This window comes from Vidua chalybeata, chromosome 1, assembly GCF_026979565.1.
Source record: "Vidua chalybeata isolate OUT-0048 chromosome 1, bVidCha1 merged haplotype, whole genome shotgun sequence".
NCBI lineage: Eukaryota > Metazoa > Chordata > Aves > Passeriformes > Viduidae > Vidua > Vidua chalybeata.
In genome coordinates, this window is record NC_071530.1 from 136,957,435 (window position 1) to 136,979,050 (window position 21,616).

Here is a 21,616-nt window from a genome sequence, read left to right on the forward strand (position 1 = left end):
ATAATATGTCCATAGAGCAATTGTGTTATTCAGGTTGTGTAGCTATTTGCACATTACTTTTAAAGTTTTTACTTAGGGGGAAAAAAAAATCTCTGTTATTCTACTGACAATATACACCCAAACTGTGCCACATCAACAGTTTGAGAAGGTTCATTCTGATTTTGAGAATCTGGACTAAAGACAAAGAGAAATGCTGAGGCAGTAAAACCTCATGGATTCTTTAGTGTCATTAGAATTCAACAGACTGCAAATGCATGGAGAAACAAATAAAAAGCCTATCAGATAAATTTCTAAACCCTCTTTTCACATAAATCACTGCAACTACATCAGTAACTGTTTTATAACTTTACTCCCATGTACTATCCATTTTTCCTTGTAACTCCATTCTTAGTCTGCATCAATATATTTTTCCACTCAGCTTTAATGACTGCCTAAACAAGTCCAGTGCATAATGGTCTTCCTCTTTGGCTTCAACATTAAATATAAAAGCATGTCAGAGAATGGAAATACACATGTGACAATCTCTCAAACAGGCTCTGGAAGGTTGTAAAATGGCAAAAATACCTTGGAGCCAAGGGATTAAAAGCTCTATTCACAGCTTCAAAAATAAGCTGATGGAGCAGAAGCACTCTTTCACTACAAATAAAATATCTTTCACTTTGTACTCTCATTTATATAATTCATTCTTCCTTTAAATTACTGTATGCACATACATGTATTTGTCATACACATTGAAAGAATAAGAGTAGGGAAAAAACAAGGGCTAATACAACTACTAAGCACAGGAAGCACAATGAGGCAAATAGTGTTAACATTGAGTCTTTGTGTCAACGCATGTTAGAAATGTTGCTACCACTACACAAAATTATATTAGACTAGATCTTGCTAATCTTGAAAAAATATATATAAATTTCACTGACCAGAGGAAAAAGAAGGTCAAAATGGACCTGGTTCAATGATTTCTTCTGTTTCATCAATAAAACGTCTAAAGGGATTTAATAACAGTTAGGCAACTGTTTAAATTTGTCATCCTGCTGCCTGTAATAAGATGATATAGCACTAGAAGGCAAAAGGGAGAAGGACATCGCTGTTCCTGTGGAGCTCTTTTCTGTTTCATCCCATACAATCACAAAAGAAATGAAAACTCCCCACAGATGTCTCTAAAAGCCGAAACTCTTACTGATTACAAAAAGATGGAGATTTTAACATGCCTACATCACCTCCTTTGTGAAAAACACTAATCATAAGAATTCTTGCACTGCCCCAGCTGCCCTTGAAAACCAAAACTAGCAAAGAATATGATATTTTATTGGTTTTGTTTATTTATTTCTTTAAGATAAAAATACAGCTTTACAACAAATCTTTAAGTCTGTGCCAATTCTTTCCCTTAAAACATCAGAAATGTCACTGATTTCAAGTGTTTCCAGCACAACAATTATCTGTGAGTGAATTATCTTATAAAATAAATTAAAAAATAAATTAATCAACTTACTTGAAAACTGTATGGCGAATCCAGATTTACTGATATAAAAATCTGTGTCAAACTGGATAGTTACTATGTTGAGTGTACTGTGAATGCCTTCAGGAATAAGTGAGCCACTTATTTCTTTGAGCAACATCTCATTCTCAGGTGGACCATCCCAAACTCGAAGAATGTCATGGGATGCCTCAGTATCAAAAGCAAGAAACTGGAGGCTGAAAGAACATAATGATTTTATTGTCAGCTTTAATATTACTCAACAACATAACTTTAACAACAAAACTAAACAAGCAACAGAAAAAAGCAGATAAAATTTAACTTAAAAGAGCAATTTTTTATAATGTTTCATACATTTATCTTTGAATGCATGAGAACCCAATGCAAAACTTAATTTGAAAGAAAAAAAACCTTAGAACATTTTAACTTGTTCACCATAAAGTAATATATTACTTTAGCCATTCAAATAATCTATAAGTATCTACACAATCTTATCAGAATAGAGTTTCAGTTTTTCTAGGACAATATTATAAATCACATTCCCATCAAATAAAATTAACTAAAAATGACTGTGAAAATGCAGGTTGTGTTTTTCTGTTTTGTGTTTTTTTTAATGTAGCCTTTCACTAAAGAGTTCTGCTGCCTCCAGCATTTCACAAAATTAAAATTAATCTTAAAGCTCAGTCTTCTTTGGATAATGCTTATTAAAAAATCAACAATTTCAACCCAAACTTAAAATGTCAAAACCTGTAATCTTCATCTTAAGTTTTAAACCCAAAATCCCTTTTTTTCCTCCTCTCTAAAGAGTGATTTGGTTATAACAGCTCTAAGATTTGGTTATTATAGTAAAAAAAAATTGTTAAAATTTTAAGATTCATTTTCATTACCTGACAATATTTCCTGGATCTACTTCAATCACCCACATGCAGCGCAGATTGTTGTCATAGGGAAAAGGATAGCCAGGAGACAAGATTCTTCCTGACGACTCTCCTTTAAACCGTCCTCCACATTCAGCTAATGAAAAACAGCATTATGGAATGATCTTACAGCTAATCATCCAGCAATCAATTTATACATCTACTCTTTTGTTGAACAGTTAACACAATTAAACTGAGCATATGTCATAATATTAAAAACAGCATATAAGGACTCACATATAAGCATTTCACCCCTTGCTTCACCTACTTATTCAATCCCAATTTCCTCTAAATGAAGATGAAAAAGAAAGCTACCATAATATTTAAGTCTTGTCTCCTTATCACTCTTCTATGTGAATAATTGAGCCTGTAGGTAGCTGCAAAACTTGGGAAGTTATAGTAATAGTTTAAAGAAACAGAAATGACAAAAATACAAAATAACTTTATATCTCTTCATATGTTAATAGTTTTATTTTATTTAATCTATTTCACATAAATATAGGAGATTTTTATAGCTTATTGATATTTATATATAAGTAAAAAAAATACTAGTTTTACAATCTCTTTCTGATTAAACTTTTTATCTTGATTATTTGCTGACATTAACTAGATTTGCATGTATTAGGACTTTCAATGTGCACAAATGTTTAAGAATCGCTATCTTTTTTTAACCTAAAAAGGCAATACCACTTAGATAGACTTAGATGAGATACAGAGAAATGCAGAGAAAACTATAAGTGCCTGTGCAAATAGATCTCTATACATATCAGATCATATCAGATCATACACATCAGATTTTACATAGATTTAACAATCCTTACAATATTTTTTCTTTCTTGCATTCAAAAAAATAAGTAAAGAAATAAAAAAAAAAAGAAGAATGTAATACCAATGCAGGATGGTAGAGGATAGTCCCATGCCCTTCTTTCCCCAGTCATACACTTTAGAAGGCTACTTCCATGGAGTGTGTAACCTGGATTGCATCCATAAATTATTGTACTTCCAGCAAAATGACCTTGGTCACTGATTTTATAGCCAAACTGTGGCACACCAGGGTCCTCACAATGTGACAGCTCAAAACCTGTGTGAGGAATAAAAGGCTGTATTTACAGATTCAAAGAGATAAATACATTAATGAAATTCAGATTTTCTGGTTTTCAGTGGAAATCAATCATTTTCAAACTACAAATATTAACATCTTTAGGATTTTTTCTCTGTTATTAAGCAGTCTAAGTAGGATAACTGCTTATACACCTTTCCCAGAGCATGACCAAGCTGTGTCATAAATTCAATTTTCCTAAGAGTTCAATTAAAGACAGAAAAAAAGCATTATCAATATCAGTAAGATTTTAAATTTTATGATAAATTATAAACTGGAAGCTAAAGGGACTGTCCACTTACTTGTGAATAGACATTTAAAGGCTCATAAACAAAACAACAGCAGATTTCTCATTATTTTGCATTGTAACAACAGCAGCACAATAGCACCTGTGGCACCAAAGAAAAACTGCTATTTTCATCAATCCCTACCCCAATTTTTTGTTCAGTAGTTCATAAATTTAAGAACTGCATGCAGGAATCAATGATAATGATGATAGAGAGAACTCAAACCAAACAACTTGGATATTTTTGAGAGTTAAAAGACATGAAGCAAGAAGAAAACAAAATAACAATGCATTACATGGAAACAGGGAGGTACACTAACTCATGGGGAAACATAAACTACAATTTGGGAGAAAAATTTTCGATTGCAAATCAAGTTTTCTGTTATTAACTGAGAAGAAACTTGAAATCTCACTTTGTTTCAAAGGAAATAATTTTACCAATATCATGTGGCTTAGAATGTGTATAGGCAAAAAAAAAAAAAAAAGAGCCTTTGTATCAGATTGCTATTCCTACACATAGGTAATATGGGAGGAAATGAAGGGTTTTTATGTCTGCTTTGTTCAACAAATCATTCACACAGTGTTTGTCCATCTGGTCAACAGTTGGTAGCCCTTAACAATCTCTCAGATGCTGCATTACTATTACTTACTGAAAAAAAAACATTCTTTATTGTATTTTACAGGCAAAATACTTGTAAATGCATTGTAAATGTTGGACAAGGCTGCTCAGGAAAAAAGACCAAAAAGAAAGAAGTATATCAAATGCCGTATCTTTCTGGTTCTTCCTTCAGCTCATTTCATGTGTGACTGAACATGTCTCAGCCTCCACAACCTCTGAGCTGAACCCTTCTCACTCCTAAACTATTGTTTGTTAGTGCATTGTGTGCTGCAGAAGCTCTGAAAGACATTAAAGTGAGTCCCAGATGAAGAACCATTTTTTGATAATGCTGGTCTGGACTCTTACTGATCAGTTAGAATTACCTGTCTTCTAAGAAGAATTCTGACCACACTGTGAAAAGAAGTTCAAATCTGCCTTGATCCATGATATGTCCTCATTTCTGGATAGCCTCCTTACAGACATAGAACCAAAGACAACTTTTTAACTGATCACCCTTTTGAGAATGAACATGTAACTCCATTGTCTATGGGAACTAGCAGCATCTTTGCTGCCCTAACTGCTTGTGACCAGAGCAGGCAGAGGGTGTGGTGCCTCAGCCGGAGCATGATGGGGCAGTGTGTGGGGGACAGCACACAGGGAGAACACCTCTTTGAAGGGTGAAGCTTCCCTGGGCCCAGTAGAGAGACTTGAACTCCTAATAACTCAGCAAACGGGCCCTGGTTTTGACCACCTACACAGCTCAAGGGTGCTCATCCAACCTGACCGTCAAGGCAGAATGGTGGGCACTCCTCTGAGCAAAGGCTGCAGCTCTGACTGGGAGGTCTGCACCATCTCTCCTGGCTTATGGATCCATCCTGACAGAGCTCAGACTGACCTCTTCCTTGTATACAATCTAAATGTGCCCTCTTTCCGTTCATGGCCAGTACCCCTCATCCTGTTATCACATATCCTTGTAAAGAGCTGCTCTCCATCTTTCTTGTAGGCTCTCTTTAGACACTGGAAGATCCTAAAAGGTCTCCCCAGAGCATTCGTTCTTCCAGGCTGAAGAGCCCCAAATCTCTCAGCCTTTCTTCATAGGAGAGGTGCTCCAGACCTCTGATCATTTCTGTTACCTTCTTCTGGACTTCATTTTTTTCTTCAAATTCTACCAATATCAACAAAAGGAGATTCATCACTGTTCAGGCTAAGAATTCTTCAGGCTAGGAAAGTGTACTGTAATATGAATGTCTCAAAAGACTGGAAATGTTATTGATAAGGTTCAAGTGCTGGGCTTGGTTCTACCTATAAAAATATGAAAAATTAAATTCCTTGACACTTACATAGGAATACAGCACTGAACATCCTATCTTTAATCATGGGGTACAGTCCTATTCTATCACATGCTATTACAAAGTATAATTATGCAACTTTCATCTGAAAAATAATTACATACTCTTTTATTATCTTGAAGTATTTTCCTTTCATACTGTAAGAATTATGCTCTTTTCTATTAGAATTAGTTTTAAAAACATTATGTTGAGCTTTTAAATGAACAATTTTTGAACAGGTGAAAAATGAATGATTTGAGTACAAGGACAAAGAAAATATGTTGATAGCTGCACTGCAGAATTACCTTATAACACTGTCCTGCTTGATAAAAATTAATTCTGCATAATAATTCAGTGATGGCAAAAAAATTATACACTAAAAAAGTCATATACACTACATGGCAATAGTCGTGTGCTACAATTTTCAGAAAATGACACTTGGTAACATAGATGTATGTAGCTTCTTCCGTATACCCTCTAAGCCAGAGATCAGAAATATTTTTCCTCTCCTCATCTTCATAGTTTAAGTCCATATATAGGTTTTTTGTTAGAAACTTTTCTTTATCATTTTGGTTCCAAATTAGATTATTCTAAACAATAATCCAAGCTCAGAAACAAAAGCAAAGTAAATATCAGAGATGAGTCTTAAAAAGGAGAATTTCCTTACTTATGACTTATCTTCATTAAGCAATTATTTTTGATTACATTTTTTACATTTACAAACTACATTTACATTTGCAAGGTACTTACATACTTCAGTATTTTTATGTGCTAAAACAATTAACTTAAACTTACCCTGTTTTTTCTTATGCTCTCCAAAATTGAAAAATGCCCCTCTAGAAAAACGACAGTGATTTATGTACCAGATTAAATGTCAAAACCAGGTTTCAGTATGCTATATGTTTTGGGTTTTTTGGGGTACAGCAATGAAAGTATATTATTTTGATGAATAATTTGTTGTTAATTTCTTCCATAATTTTAATTTAACTGCATTTTCATCTTATGAGTGAAGAATTTTCATTCGTTTAAAAGTATAAATCTATTCCTACTGTTTTCTCAAATACTTACTGGTATACACAAGCTGAAAACCTTCATCAGTGCCCTCCATGTCCGAGTTAAATTCCAACCATAAATTATTTGAAGTGCTACTTAGTGTCAAGCCTCTTAATGATGCCCCAGTATATGCTCCCAGCAGGTGAGCAGTGTTGTCTTTGCCATCATAAATCTGTAAAAAATATGAGTTTTATAGTTACAAAGAAAGAAAAGAAGATATATTTTATTTACAAAACAATTCTGTACACCTGCATTAAGAGGAAGAGCAGCTCTCTCAAGGGAGATCCATTGCCAGTCAACCTGAAGTACTATTTAGATATGCTATTTGCCTCTCTTGACTTAAGCTGACTTAGGTGTGGTGAATTTTCAAATGCAGTTTAAAATATGTCAGTGCTTTTTATACATAACAATAGAAGGGTGCAGAGGTGCCATATCAGCTCAGATTGTTTAGATCTCTGTGTTTTCTCTCTCACTGTCAGTATTGTAATGCTGATCACAACCTATCAGCAAACACATATAACGTGTATCTGCCTCTAGTCTGAGGTGGCACAACAGAAAATCTAACATACCCCCAACTTCAGCCCCTTAAATAAACCTGAGGTGTTTTTTTATCCTGTGAAGACAGGTTAAAAATATAACTGTGAAGTAAAAGGAGACTAGGAAATAAATGTAACCACTGCTTTTGTAAGCTGAAAGAGTATTGTAATCTATATGTAAATCATAGTACTGCATTTTTATTATTTATTTTTCTTCAAGTGTTCTTTTCCATTTATCAGAATACTAAATATATAGAACAATATTTTAATAATTCTCAGGAAATTTCCCTACAAATCTGGTTGCTTTAAAACACCACATGTTTTTGTATTCCTGTAATTCCTAACAAAACTTCCTATAATTTAATTAAATAATTTAATAATTTAATTCCTATAATTATGAATTATAATTGCTCACCCAAACATTATTTCCTGTACGATTTATTTAGGGACTTCTATAATAATTAAAACTTTGATTGATGTGGTTTATGAAAAATTTCACTTGCAAATCAGTAAAGTGACCTCTGAATAACTTTCAAATTGCAATAAGGGGAAAATGTAAAGCCTTATTAAAAGATACTGAATTGTCTGCAATTCTAAATTCTATTTTAATTCTATTAATTACAAAGTTTACATTTTTAGACAGGAGTCTTCATCAGAATGAAATCATAGCAAATATACCAGCAGTAGAAGTAAGGCACCAAAGCAAATGTGAAGTATTATGATGCCTGTTCCCTATCTGTAAGAATGAGTTACACACCTAATTCCTATTTTCCAGAAATCCTCATGTCTTTAGTAATAACAAAGACTTTACATTTAATGATATGCTGAAATAAAACAAAAAAGTGACTTCTAGCTATCTGTAATGAGTAAATAATTGTACGGGAGTTTAAGATTCACAACAACATGACTTCATATAATTCTTTGGTTTTTAGTGACCCAAGCAAATAAATTCCAAGCAAACTTAAATTTAAAAGCTTATGTCCTCACATGGACTAAATGTAAGAAATCAGAGAAGGAGAAAAAAGTGCAATTAATGCATATAAACAAAAAAATAATTTCAATATATAAAAATCAGTATTAAAATAGATGTCTTATCTTTTTCAGAAACTCGTTTAAACTATAGTGACATCAGTAATCAAGCCATTAAAAAAAAAACAAAACTAATCCTAAAACAAGAAAAACAAAACCAAAACCTAAACAAAACCAAAACCAAACAAAAAAACCCACCCAATCCAGAAAATTAATTCTTAAATGCACTTAGTTTTATTTTAGCAACTGAAAGGAAAATACCCTTTTCACAATTACTGCTATACAGCAGAGATATTAACATCATGACAGACTTAAGCAAAACCCAGCTTGAATCTACTTATAATTAATAATAAACTAGATTCAGGATTTATTTTATTTTGAAAAGCTGTATAAGAGTAAACCATTTCCTGCTATCTGTATATCACTAATACTTAACCAAAGGAAGCTGGTAAAAAGTTATACCAACTATTTTCCACATTTCACCAAAACTTCAAATAAGCCGTGTCATGATAGCAATTTTCTTTATGCTAGAACTTCCCCCCACACACTTTATTGCCAATTTTGTTAGATGTCCTACCATATTAAATCTTTCACATTAGTCCACTGACATCGCTCATTAGTTAATATTAATTCTATTTCATGGGCTAACCAGCTGTCACACTGTATAATATTTTTAAACCTATATAATTTCTATGAAGGAACAGAATTTAAAGTATCTAACACTTCTGAAACTGATTCATTGGAGTAGGAGAACTGCATTTGGTTGAGGCAGGATTGTGATTCATCTGAACACTAAATTGAATTTTTTTTTTTTCTTTTGGTTGCTATCTTTCAGACATTCAAAGTATCCCTCTTCCTAAGACACTGGGGTCTCCCTTAGGACAATAAATGAATGCATGTTTTGCAGTAACTCTCAATTTAGGTCAGATTTTCATTTCTCTGCTTCATTTGAGTTAATGGGAGAAAAAAAATGGAAATTTATAGAATAATTTAAATGATACCATTTACCTTGTCAATAAAGTGGTAGCAGACCCTTCTGAGATTTGCAGAACCAACGTTTTCTTTTTAACCTTGTTAAACTAGGTGGGAGCTAAATACTTTGAATGAGTTAGTAATTCAGCTTCATAATTCTTTCGGAGGGCAATATTATATGTGAATTAAGGCAGCGCAATTAACTTATTTTTGATATATGAATATACTTTCTTATAGGCCTTGCCAGCACATCTAGATTTAAGTCACTTGGTTGCTAAAGTCCAAGATTAATCATTATAAGAATATTATTCAGTTGGATATATTTTTCTTAAAGTCATCCTGTAACATTAGTTCAAAGATAATTGATTCATGACTGGACAATGCTTGATATGCCAGTAACAAACAATGTAGAAAACAGAGGTCCATCTTTATTAGGTATTTAACAGCCCAAACTTTCAAATTATTAATTCATAAAAAAAAAAAAAGGCACATAAAATTTTATCAATGTTCTTCATACCACAAGAATATGCTAAAATGCTATAGAGAAGGATGCTAATAGCGAACACTCTACCTAAATATTTGAACTAATAGATGCTATATTCAATTTTTGAAGGAAGTGTTGTTTGCATTTACAATCAGAGGGCAAATAAAACTTGCTAATCTCTTAAGTGGCTCCACTATCAACAAATTTTAAATGGAAATTAATGCCCTTTTTTCTGTCAATTTATTTAACTATATAAAATTTTAGCAAGGGAGTATCATAAGTGAATGTATAAAATTTGTGCATTTTAATCAAGCTATTTTTGAGATTTTCCATTGAAACTTAAAAGGCATATGGATATGAAGCTCTGTTCCTTTATAAAGAGAAGAAATAATATAAAATCAGCAGCTCAGAACTGAGGCTGTCAACACCCTGTCAAATGTATATCACATGCAAATAGAAGCACTAATATAAAGACAGAAAAGGGTCCATATGTTTGGGGGGGGTGGGGAGGGGTTGTCCCCAACATTTATTACCTTTTTCTCAGTCATATTCAGGATGATATTGCTAAAAGTATTATTATTATAAACATGAAGATTTTTAAGCAAAAATTTAGCAAAAAGGTCCGAATATCGCATCCCTTCAAAGTCTTTGCCCAAACCCCTCAAAAACTGAATCATGTGCACACATTTAAAATCTGGCCCACAGAGGAGACAATGAACAAATGCAGTAAAACTGAATGCTCTGTATTTGGCAGGAGCACAAACAGTGCTGAGCCAAGAACAGCCGAAGAGAACCCTGAGTGCCAGTTCTGTTTGCTGACACGCTGTTACCTGCCTGTTGCTGCAACGAGTGCTTTAGTAAAAGGAAAAAGAAAGATTGCTTTATAATGTTATTAAAAATAATTCTTAAATATTTTTTTTTCCATAGAGATGCAATACCACCTACCACTTGGTATCATTTCTCATGCTACATAAAGCCAAGCACATAGTCTGCTACAAAAGAGAAAAAAGATCCTTTTCATTGTCAGTGTTCCTCTCTCTTTTGTTTTAGGTTTACTAAATGAAATCTGTCTGCAGAATTTTTGGAGGTTTTTTGGGGTTTTCTTTGACTTTGTTTTGTTGTTGTTGTTGTTGTTGTTGTTGTTGTTGTTGTTATTGTTTAAACATTACCAGAAAACTACACATTAATTGGTACCATGCACAGGTACATTTTTATTTATGCTGAAATCTACTGAAAGTAAAGAAAACAATTATATTAGCCATGTACAAGTTTCAATTTTAATAAAGGTCCTTTCTCCCGTAAATTAAAAAGTATGTTAAAATAGCCTTGATATAAAAGAATATTTTCTACACTCAACAGATTTCAACACAAATAACACGTTCACTACTATCAATGGGTTATTCAGGGAAGCAGAACAATGATAACTCTGTTCTTTCTGTGTATATCTAAAGGACTTGCTCACAGCTAGCAGAGACTAGAGAGTCTATGAGCAAAATTGGTGGATGGAGATAAAAACAGGGGAAAAAAACAGGTAGAAATATTTTCATATTTTGGAAAAAATGCATTATTAATCTTTGCTTCTCACATCGGTAGTTTACTCTAAAAATATTGAATTACAGAAATATAGTGCAAAAACTCAATTATCAGTACAATTGCAATGAAGGAAGCAAGTGTTACAGAGTTTCTGAGATTAATATTAAGTGGATTGGCATGTAGTGATTGCACAGATCCTAAATCCTTCATATGTCTTCATATAACTTTCATAAATATTAGAACAATATATGGCACTTTCAAGAGCAGATTATACCCCTACACACACACACACACATACACAAAAAGTAGAAATATTTATACATTTCTTACAGTTTCTAATAAAACCCAAAAAGAACTACACCATTAATGTAGGTAGCCAGAGCAGCTACAATGAAAGGAGAACAAGAGAATTACATATTAAATGAAGCAAATGAAAAACAAATTATATGCTCTGAAACCTCTGTTTTATACCATTTCAGAACAGATAAAAAGGAACTCCTCCTTCTCTGCCCCTGAAGTAATAGGAAGGGTGGTGATTTACTTGTGTTAAATATGCTATTTCACTCTAAGGCTGCATTCTCAGTTACAGCTGTTTCATTGTTTCAGTCACAGTGCTTGTGAGATGTAAACATCATCCATGGGCAGTTAACTCACATGTGAAGCAGCAGACCTCATAGCTTCATTAAAGAACTTGTCAAAATTTTATTAGAATACTCAGTCTATTCAGATTTTGAATGGAATTTTAGCTGCATATCTCTAGTGATCTAAAAATCCTAGCTGCAAGAAAAGGTAACACAAAGTACATTACTAACTTCCTTGCCAGCATTTTCATCTCTAGCTTCTGATGAAAAGAGATGGATTATCCAAGCAAAAGTTGTCACTAAAAACCTGAGTTTTAACTATGAAACATTATGGAATTGCTTCATTTATGTCTGGGGGAAGGAAGACCTCTCTAGAAGCTGGTGTTTTAAGTATCTTGATTTTAAAATGGTGACCACTATACCCTCCCTCTTTCACAGCTGATGGGGAACTCTGTATTCACTATACGTCACTTGGCTGTTTTGAAGGCAATGATTCATTTAAAAGATTTAACTCTAATGTCCGATTCCTGTAGCCAAAAGGTTATTCTCCACAATCAGCAAAACAGTCAAATATTTCCTCTTTCAGAGTAGAATAAGATCATAGAAAGGGATCAACAGACAACTGCAGAACTGATTCTGGGAGAAAGGGTTTGGAATGTGTGACTGGTAATGTGTTTCCTGAAGAATTTTTCTTTATCAAATGAACACATAAAAAAAGAGTGTGATAGAATTAAGACAGTTTGTGAGAATTTCATCTAAGAAAGGAGGCAGGAAAAGACACAATGACTTCCACAGATATTTCTTCCCATAATTGTAAAGGCTGAGTGCTTCTGTCTTGCTATGATGTCAGATAGACTAAAAAAAGTGACAGTCATAATCAAAAATACCTATTAGAGTTTGTTTTGGATTTTTTTAATAGGGAGGAATTTCAGCTCATTTTAATTCAAGGCTGCTGACTTGAAAAACACTCTAATTAAACAGCACTAGTTTCATTTAAAAAATACACCTGCAATATACAGCAAATATTTCTGCCACTGACATTTACAGCTGGCTTTTGTCTATTTATAATTAATTTTGCATTGCTTTTAATTTCACATTAATTGAGTAGCAGTATTAAAGCAGAATTTTTTTCTCTAAGTCTCTGAGTTAAGATTGTCTAGTTAAACATCTGAAGTGCATATGGTTCAAATGGCCCATAAAAAGTCATAAATTATTCGATCAGAAAAAAAAGAAAAAAGGTTGAATTGTTTTATTTTTATATTCATTTATATTTACCTAACTGTACATAACTGTATCTCCATTCCCACAGTGGTATGTATTTTAAAATAAGATAATAGAGTTGAATCGTTTCAACCTAAAAAATCTTGAGAAAAATCCATCCATATGCTTTTATTGGCTAACAGTTACTTGAACAACTGGTTCATTGGTTGGTTTGAGGTTTTTTCCCCATACTACTTACATTTTAATAAATACTAAAGAGCTTTCAAATTAAATCTTTCAAAATTAATTAATGTAACACTTAAAGGGCATCCACTTGGTTCTCAAACAAGCAGCAATTTTAATATAAAATAAACACACCTGTGCATTCTGGGTATCTAGTACCTTTTGGTTCATTTTCCTTTGCTTCTGTTTTGCTTTAAGAAGAGCACAGTATTTTTTTTTTAATAATTTGATTTCCTTTTATTTTTATGCCAAATTTTATTTTGCAATATTGGTTTAGGTCTGCTTGTACTTTAGGTATAATTAGCCCATTTTGGAAATGCTTGTATCTGACAACTAAGGACAGAAATCCCACCCTAATGCACAGATGGTTACAGTTAGATGAGATAAACCCCAGTACGAATCCGAGTTGTTTTTTAGGAATACATATTTTTATAATCCTTCTCATTTAATAAGTACAGAATATTTATTACATAAGTAATAAGAATATGGCAGAAAAACTTTTTTAAATCAAACATGATTGGCATGGTACCTTTTGTTCATTTGATTTCACAAAGGCAAATTTAATTAAATTACATATTCTGAACAACTGAACAATTATTTAATCACAGATATCTTATTTTATTGGTGTGCTATTGCAGATGGTATATGAGAAAAGACACCCTGATCAACATCAGTTTTAAATGTGTAGATGGCTAAGTAATACATGTATCTGGAACTATACTTTTTAGAGTAAAATACTGAAATCTATGAACAAATCAAAGATGGGGAAATCACTGTATAAAACTGTGGTAGGTTGTAGTATCCTTTTTTCTCTTTTGTTGCTTTTTTTCCCATGCACACCAGATTAAAGTAATTTAAAGTGTAAAACTTATGTATAAAAGGCAGTATTTAGATTGTGTTAAATTAAAGTTATGGGTGTTATGTTTTATTATGTTTCGATCACAGCTCAAGTTATGAAGATACTGTGGAAGTAAATAAATCCAAAGATGTAATTGATGAATATTTAACACTAAAAATGCAATACAAATTTGTAAGAGATGCTTTATATCCACTTACGTAGTACTATACTATTGCAGATAAACCTCAATGATGGGAGGTACTAGAAGTTCAGGAATAACAAATAAGTCACATGATTGCATACCTTAAGAACATCTCCTTGGGCTAAGTGAAATGTTCTGGCAGAAATATTGATTCCTTTCCCTGCTTGTACCTGAATGCTATAAATACATTCATGGTTGTTTTCATAGTTAAGAGGATAATTGGGGGACAGTAAGATTCCTTCATTGTTTGTCGTGGAGGCTCCACATTCAGCTGCAATTAAAAAAAAAAAAAAGTTAAGGCATGCTTTAATAGAACACATAAATATTTTAGTAATGGTGATAATGGTAATGTTAATGTAACCTAGTTCAACATTAATAAGGTTTATTAATATCTAAAATCCAGTTTTAAGTACATGATCATGACAGTGATTGGAGGCTACAAAAATAGTTCTAAATTGCAATACTTTAGTAAAAGTATATCAAAAAACACTAAGAATTAAAGTCATATAAATGACATATTTCATCATCATATTGTTTTATAGGCACTTCCTTAAATTTTGCTGTATTTGTTTCAATTCCTCCAATACTGAAATTCATAAAGATGTACAAATTAAATGAAAGTAGAAGAATTCTATACATTTACATGAGTATTTATTTATATATACACGCACATGAATAAATATATATATATGTGTGTATACATAAATTTTCACATAGATTAATGAAATAAAGATTTTTTTTCCTCTGGTATTTTTTAACAAAGATAATCAACATAGTCAATGGTGTAATTTACAGTAGTAAAATATTATGTTATAGCTACAGATAAATATAGAAAAAAAATTTCAATAACAAAAAAAGAAGATAAACATAACTCTGAGGGGAGAAAAGAATTAATTATTTTCAAGTAATACAGTTATTACTTCAAGAAGTAAAAGTTATAATCTAAGATTTAATCACCCAAAAAAAACCCTAGAAACATAAACACTTGTGGCAATACTTCATTCGGCATTATAAACTAACTTTCACTTCTTATCATATATTGGACTATATACATAATTTTAATTAAGTAATTTTTATCATTTAGTTACCACGTATTTTAAATAGCCACTGAAAAACTATTACAATTTTTTGCTTCCCTTTTTTATTTAATCTTGATATGCAACCATTATAGTGGAAGTAAAGAAATATTTCCTGTCTTTTAAACAGATTTAGATTAATTTTAAATTTAATTGTAACACTAAATTTTCTAAGTTAATGTTTGTTTTTAGGACTATTTCAATATTCTTGCCACTTATTTTAGCCTCATGAGAATGTATCTCATGTATTTTAACCTGGGAATTTAACTGTTTATTTGTAATTTCACTGAAAAAGCAATGTTGTTGTGCAAAACCACGTGGTAATCTTAATGGTTTGGAAAGATGTTTAGGCAAACTATGGTGTCTATTCTAAAAGCTTTTATTTGTTATTAACATTTTTATAATTTCCACCACAGACTTGTTTAAGCAACATTCAGGATATTGAAATATATATTTTGTACATGAAATTAATAGACAGCACTGACAAAAAAACCCATCTTGATAAACTACCCTTTCTGTATGCAGCTAAAGCAGACATTGCACAAAAAGCCAAATCAGGCACAGATCAAAGAACAAATGCTTGATGACTACATCTAATTCAGTCATATAGAACAAGTACCCAAATAATTCAGGCGACATTATTTTGTCCTGGAACAGCTGGATACACACAATCTAGGCAGAAGTGGAAAACCTTCTATTCCACATGATCACAGCTATCCTTTTATTGCACTCTCAAATAAATGGGTATTTGCTATTTCAAAGATGCGCAGGTCACTTTGAATTACAACAGAAAGGAGTAAGATGATTGTAATTTCAGGATTGTGAGATCTCTTTTCCCAATCCAGAGGGATATAAAAGCCAAAAGGCACAAGGTAATTATGGTATTAAGTTGATCCAACAACTGTGGGCTATGTAAGAACTGTAATTCAAAGCAATTTTTAAAAATCTGAACACAGCAGTAAGCTAACTGTTAAGACAATTTTAACTAGTGTTTTACAATCATGCTAAGTTTTCTGTTAAGAAGAAGGGTGAAATCTTGTCATTGTGTTTCATGTCATCGTATTTATCAATATGATTTTCTGAATTTAAAGAAAGGATATTGTGTTCCAAGTTGTGGATATTCCATCCCTGGAACTCTCCAGTCAGGTTGAATGGGGCTTGAGCAACATGATTGATTAAAAAATGTTCCTGCCTATGGCAAATGGATCTATCGCATGATCTTCAAAGGTTTCTTCCAAGCCAAACCATTCTGTGATTCTTTGTATCTTGTGTTAGCAGACAAGAAAGCTAGTTTAGTAAAAGTAGTGCCAAAAACCACAGTATAATACTATTTCTCCCATAGCATCATCACAGTTCCATGGAGGCACACAGTCCTCCATTTGCTTCTTTTGTACACTTCTCAGCAGAATTCTGATAAATCAACAGTTAGTTCCTGGCTTCTCTCCTTGCCTCCTGTCAGTGCTTTATTGCTTAAAAAACCACTACAGAACAACTAACCACAAAGCATCAAACACATGCTCAGACAAAAACGAGAGTTAGGATTATATTTTGGAACAAGTGCTACATCAAACTGGGAAAGTCCACAATTAATATTGCAAGGTGTTCCAAACTACAGTTCTATCTGAGAATCTCCACTCCTATCTATAAACATCAACAGGCAGTTTTATTGTTTAAAATCACATGGACCTTCATGGGACTTACAGTTTCTTTCTATTCTCTGATGTTAATACTAGAGCAATGATAAAAAGAGACCATAATAATTCTATTTGCATATGTGTGCTGAGTAAAAAAGTGTCCAGAAAAAGTAATGTAAATGTAGTTCTTAATTTTAAAATAAATCCAAATATTAAACACATGCAAATTTTTCAAAGCGTTTGGAAAATAATTTTAACAGGCATTACAGTGAGTGAAAGATAAAAAGAAATTTAAGAGGCAAACCAGGATGAAATTGAGGGAATATGTGTAAACAGGGAAACATAGAAAAGAGGTGACAAAACAGTACTTCAGAAGTAAAGGAAAAATTACAGTGGATCAGAGAGTCAGTATCCATTCTTTAAATCATACGTAGAGCTGTTATCAGAATTTACAAATATTTTGCTACTGTATTAATGTTTCATTTTAATAATATTCCCTGTTCAACAGAGATAAAAATCAGGCTGTTTTATTAATAAAGTTTTGGTTTTTTAAAAAAATTCTATTTGTTTCAGCTGAAACTGAGACCCTGCCCTACACAATTTTCTTGTCTGAAAAAAATAGGAAAAATATTCCACATCCACATATATTTTCACAAAGACTTTAATTCAGCCTAATATAAAGTAGAAGGATGTAACAGTAAGTAAATTACTGAAGTAAATTACTGTTTCCAGACTCTGGCAGAAATAATAGATTCATTTCAGTATTAGAAAGGAAAATAAACAAAAAAATCAAAGGAAAGATAATGAAAAGTAAAAACTTCTATAACAAGATAATTACAGTAAAAGACTGTGATGCTTTTGGTTATGAATATGTGTTCATTGCACCTTTCCATAATGAAACAGATGAATTTTAACTGCTGTTTATTAATGTATTTAAATTTTGTAAGCAAGTGAAATGTCATTGTGATTGTAACCAAGAAGTGAAATGCATCTATTTGGGTAACTTAACCATTTGAATTCAATTCTTCAATGAATTTAAAGGCTTAAAAAAAAAAAGGAGAATATTGCAACATGTCTCACAATTTAGCTGATTAAATTCTTGTCATATATAATTATGAATCAAAAACACACTATGTGCACCTACAGGTCAAAATTCAGACAGAGGGAAATTGTTTTCTTCAATGCAATCCTTTAGAATCAAAAAATAAGAGCTACATCTAGGAGTCCTGTGTTTTGAAAAGATGGTATCTCTTGGTTAGGAGACTGTGTATTACAACAGCTTGACTGGGCGAGGACACAGAAACATTCCAAAAAGGATTTTATCTCTATACAACTTTGTACTAGATTGTAAATAAACAGTTACTTAGGAAACTGTATCTAAATTCAGTGCTCAACAAAGGGTTTCTTATAAAGCTATTTGTCTTCAGACATTCTACCTCTTCAGCTGAAGGCTGGCAGAAACCAGAAAATAGTTTCATGTCAAAACAGCAGCAAAATAGACAATAGGACAAAAATTCTGAAAGGATTAGGCTGTTGCTAAAGCTTTCTTTCTGTGAATAGCATGAATCATAAGGTTATCACAAGTTTTCCAGGCAGTTTTTATATTCTGACAAGTTAAATACAGGCAACCCTATGCTGATGAAAAACGTAAAAAGAACATTGTCTTCTTCAATCAGGAAGAATAGTGGGGTTTCCTTTTATTTTACATTGCTCCACAATACAAGACTTCCTTTCATATAGACAAAATTGATTAACAGAAATTTCTTATTATGTATCTACAATACAGGTTATCTACTTCCTATTTGATCTGAACATCAAAAGATTCATGTGGCCATTTGTGTATTAAACTTATTTTCATTATACTTTGGCTGGTTTATGACTACATTATTTATCTTATAATGAAAGATAGTATTTCCAGATCTGGGATGATCCTGTATTTATGACCCAAAATGAATTTTACAAAAAGATATTTCTACATCAATAGCCAAATGGCCAATGGCCAAATACAAAAAAAAAAATCTTTCTTAGAAAGAATTACTTACATTACTAATGTTATTTTTCATAACTGATTGCTCCGGCTGACAAGAATGGGTAAGAGTTCCATATATATTAAATAATATTCTCCTGCATTGCAATCAATCAAAGGAGGATGAAGAAATAGCATGACAAATGAGCTTTTGAATTAATGTTAACAAAGCAAATTGTATTAAAAAAAAACACATTCTATATTAGAAGAATTTAAACTACCAATGTGCCTGATTTTCCTTTAAACTAATTTAATATTCTGATAAAAAAAACCCAACCCTAACAAAAATATCCCAAAAACATGAACAACCAAAAAAAAAAACCCTCCACAAAATAACTCAGGAAGTGCTGGAACTGTTGGAACTTAGTAAAAATTTCCACATGGGGAACAGGAACAATTAAAACTTGATACAAAATCTAAAAATACATAAATATTAAAAAATGTCTTATCACATCATAATGCTATTATACAAACATATGGCGAGACCTCCATGACTGTGTTTTGCTTTTTACAGGAATCCTATCCCTGAAGAAAATAATAGACATATAACATTTTCACACCTGACAGAAGAAATATTTAAGGGAATAAAAGTACTTCTGATGCACAGAAGAAAGTTTAGGATTCATTTGTTCTGAGATTAATCAATGACATTTACAAGTGGGTATCACAATCCTTAAACTCAGAATTCATGCTGCCCAAACATTCCACATATTAAAAGAAATCTCAAAACTACCAAAAGGTCCTTTTTTGAAGCAAAATATATTAAAAACAATCTTTATCTCTAATGTTTTGTATGCACAGAAATGGATAGAGCTATGTAGATGGAGTAAGATTAATGGGATATGGAATAAGATGCACAGAGGGTAACTAATGGTTCTGCTAATAAAGGAACTTACTACAGATGTATCTGTGGTAGCACCTTCCTTTCCTTGGTTCCATATTTATGCATATCCAGTCAATGCTGAAATTATTTTTCCTTTCATACAATATAACCTTTCAGACATTTCTGAAATGTCTGTTCTCGGTGTTCTTTGAAAAGCACCTTAACACAAGCTTGGCAAAGAAGCTGCATCAGTAAACACCTTAGCAAAAAATCTCTGATGGAAAAAAATTGTGTACGATATTATCTGAAAAGTATGCAACATGACAGAAATTAATGAGTTTGTCTGTAGATATTTTATGTCTTTTGTCTGCTTTTTATAATTTCAAGGGGCATAGTTCCTTAGAAATCCAGAATTAGAGACTGTTTAGGACTTACTGACCTACTGACCTAAATTCTCTAAGTCCAGAATTAGAGACTGTTTAGGACATACTGAGAAGAATGAACAGAAAAAGTGAAAGTAGCAAAAGAGAAAAAAGTTTTAAAGTCAATGTCTTCCAGTGAAGGTTTAGCAGCCTGGAAAGAAACTGTATGGCCCTAAGAAAGCCAAAGGAAAAGACTTGACACAGTTGCGAAGCTATGAAGACACAGATAATTTTACACAGACATAGAAGCAATTAGGCTCTATAAATTCAAACACGATAGTTACAATGAAAGCTAGTAAAATTTGGCTATTGAATAGCCTTATAAGGAATGAAAAGACAAACTGGAAAAGGGCAGGCGAAAGAAAAAAAAAAAGACATAAGAAATCCTGGTGAATAGAAACAACTTTCCACATTTCACTGAAAAGAAAAGCAATTCTAAGAAAGAAATATGTGTGCTGAATATGAACACTGCATTGGTTATCACTTGAGTATAGCATAAAAATAAATCATGAAACTAAGGAATGACAGTGCTCTAAAAAATCTTTAATTATCTTCATTCTATTATTGATGATAAGAAAAGTTAAATTTTATCTATGTCATTATTTTTCTGTTTAAAGTAATAATAATTGCTCTTGTTTTTTCCTATCTGTTTCACAGTTACAGGAAAATTCTTGTAAGCTATCTATGGCATTGAAAATTATCAAGACAACTAGGCAAAGATGTCTGAGCTCCAAATGCATCAGAACATTTCAGAGGCACTACAACCCTGTGAAAGCAGCTCCATATTCACAAACTTAAGATGATTTCTCTGCTCTGTATTACAAGCTGGAGACAAACCCTTAGCATATTGAGGAAAATGTTGATTCCTTAGGACCACTCAGAGCTTATATTTTGCTTTTTATAAAGTCAAAAGTGAACATGCATTCATACTTACTGTAGGAATTTTTTTAAAAGAATGTATTATTTACTGTCAAAAGAGACTTTTTCACCGTCCATGGAAAAGTTCAAAGCAAGTAATTTAAAGATTATGGCCTTTTTTTCTGTCATCATTAGATACACCCATTTATTAACAGCTTGTTCAGTTTGCTGTGTGGCAGTTACTTTGTAGTAACTCATACAGAGTGTGTTTTAGTTCTGTTAGCCAACACAGAGTAGATAACACACCAAAGTGTTGGCTACCATGTTGCTTCAGCTACCAGCTATGCTTGCCCTGTGAGTGAATACAGACATTTACCCCAAGAAGTGCCACATCATATTGT

At 32.3% G+C, this 21,616-nt stretch overlaps 1 protein-coding gene across 3 annotated transcripts in view; it reads right to left on the reverse strand.

Annotated features, from left to right (window-relative positions):
- The window catches only part of CSMD3 (CUB and Sushi multiple domains 3), a 587,056-nt gene that overhangs the window by 196,942 nt on the left and 368,498 nt on the right, over window positions 1-21,616 (reverse strand). For all 3 annotated transcript variants that reach the window (XM_053944919.1, XM_053944910.1, XM_053944900.1), the window contains 5 exons: window positions 14,478-14,647; window positions 6,774-6,930; window positions 3,284-3,475; window positions 2,365-2,491; window positions 1,493-1,695 (listed from right to left, as the gene is read on the reverse strand). In XM_053944919.1, the coding sequence (XP_053800894.1) occupies window positions 1,493-1,695; window positions 2,365-2,491; window positions 3,284-3,475; window positions 6,774-6,930; window positions 14,478-14,647 (849 nt within the window). The remainder of the gene's footprint in view (window positions 1-1,492; window positions 1,696-2,364; window positions 2,492-3,283; window positions 3,476-6,773; window positions 6,931-14,477; window positions 14,648-21,616) is intronic.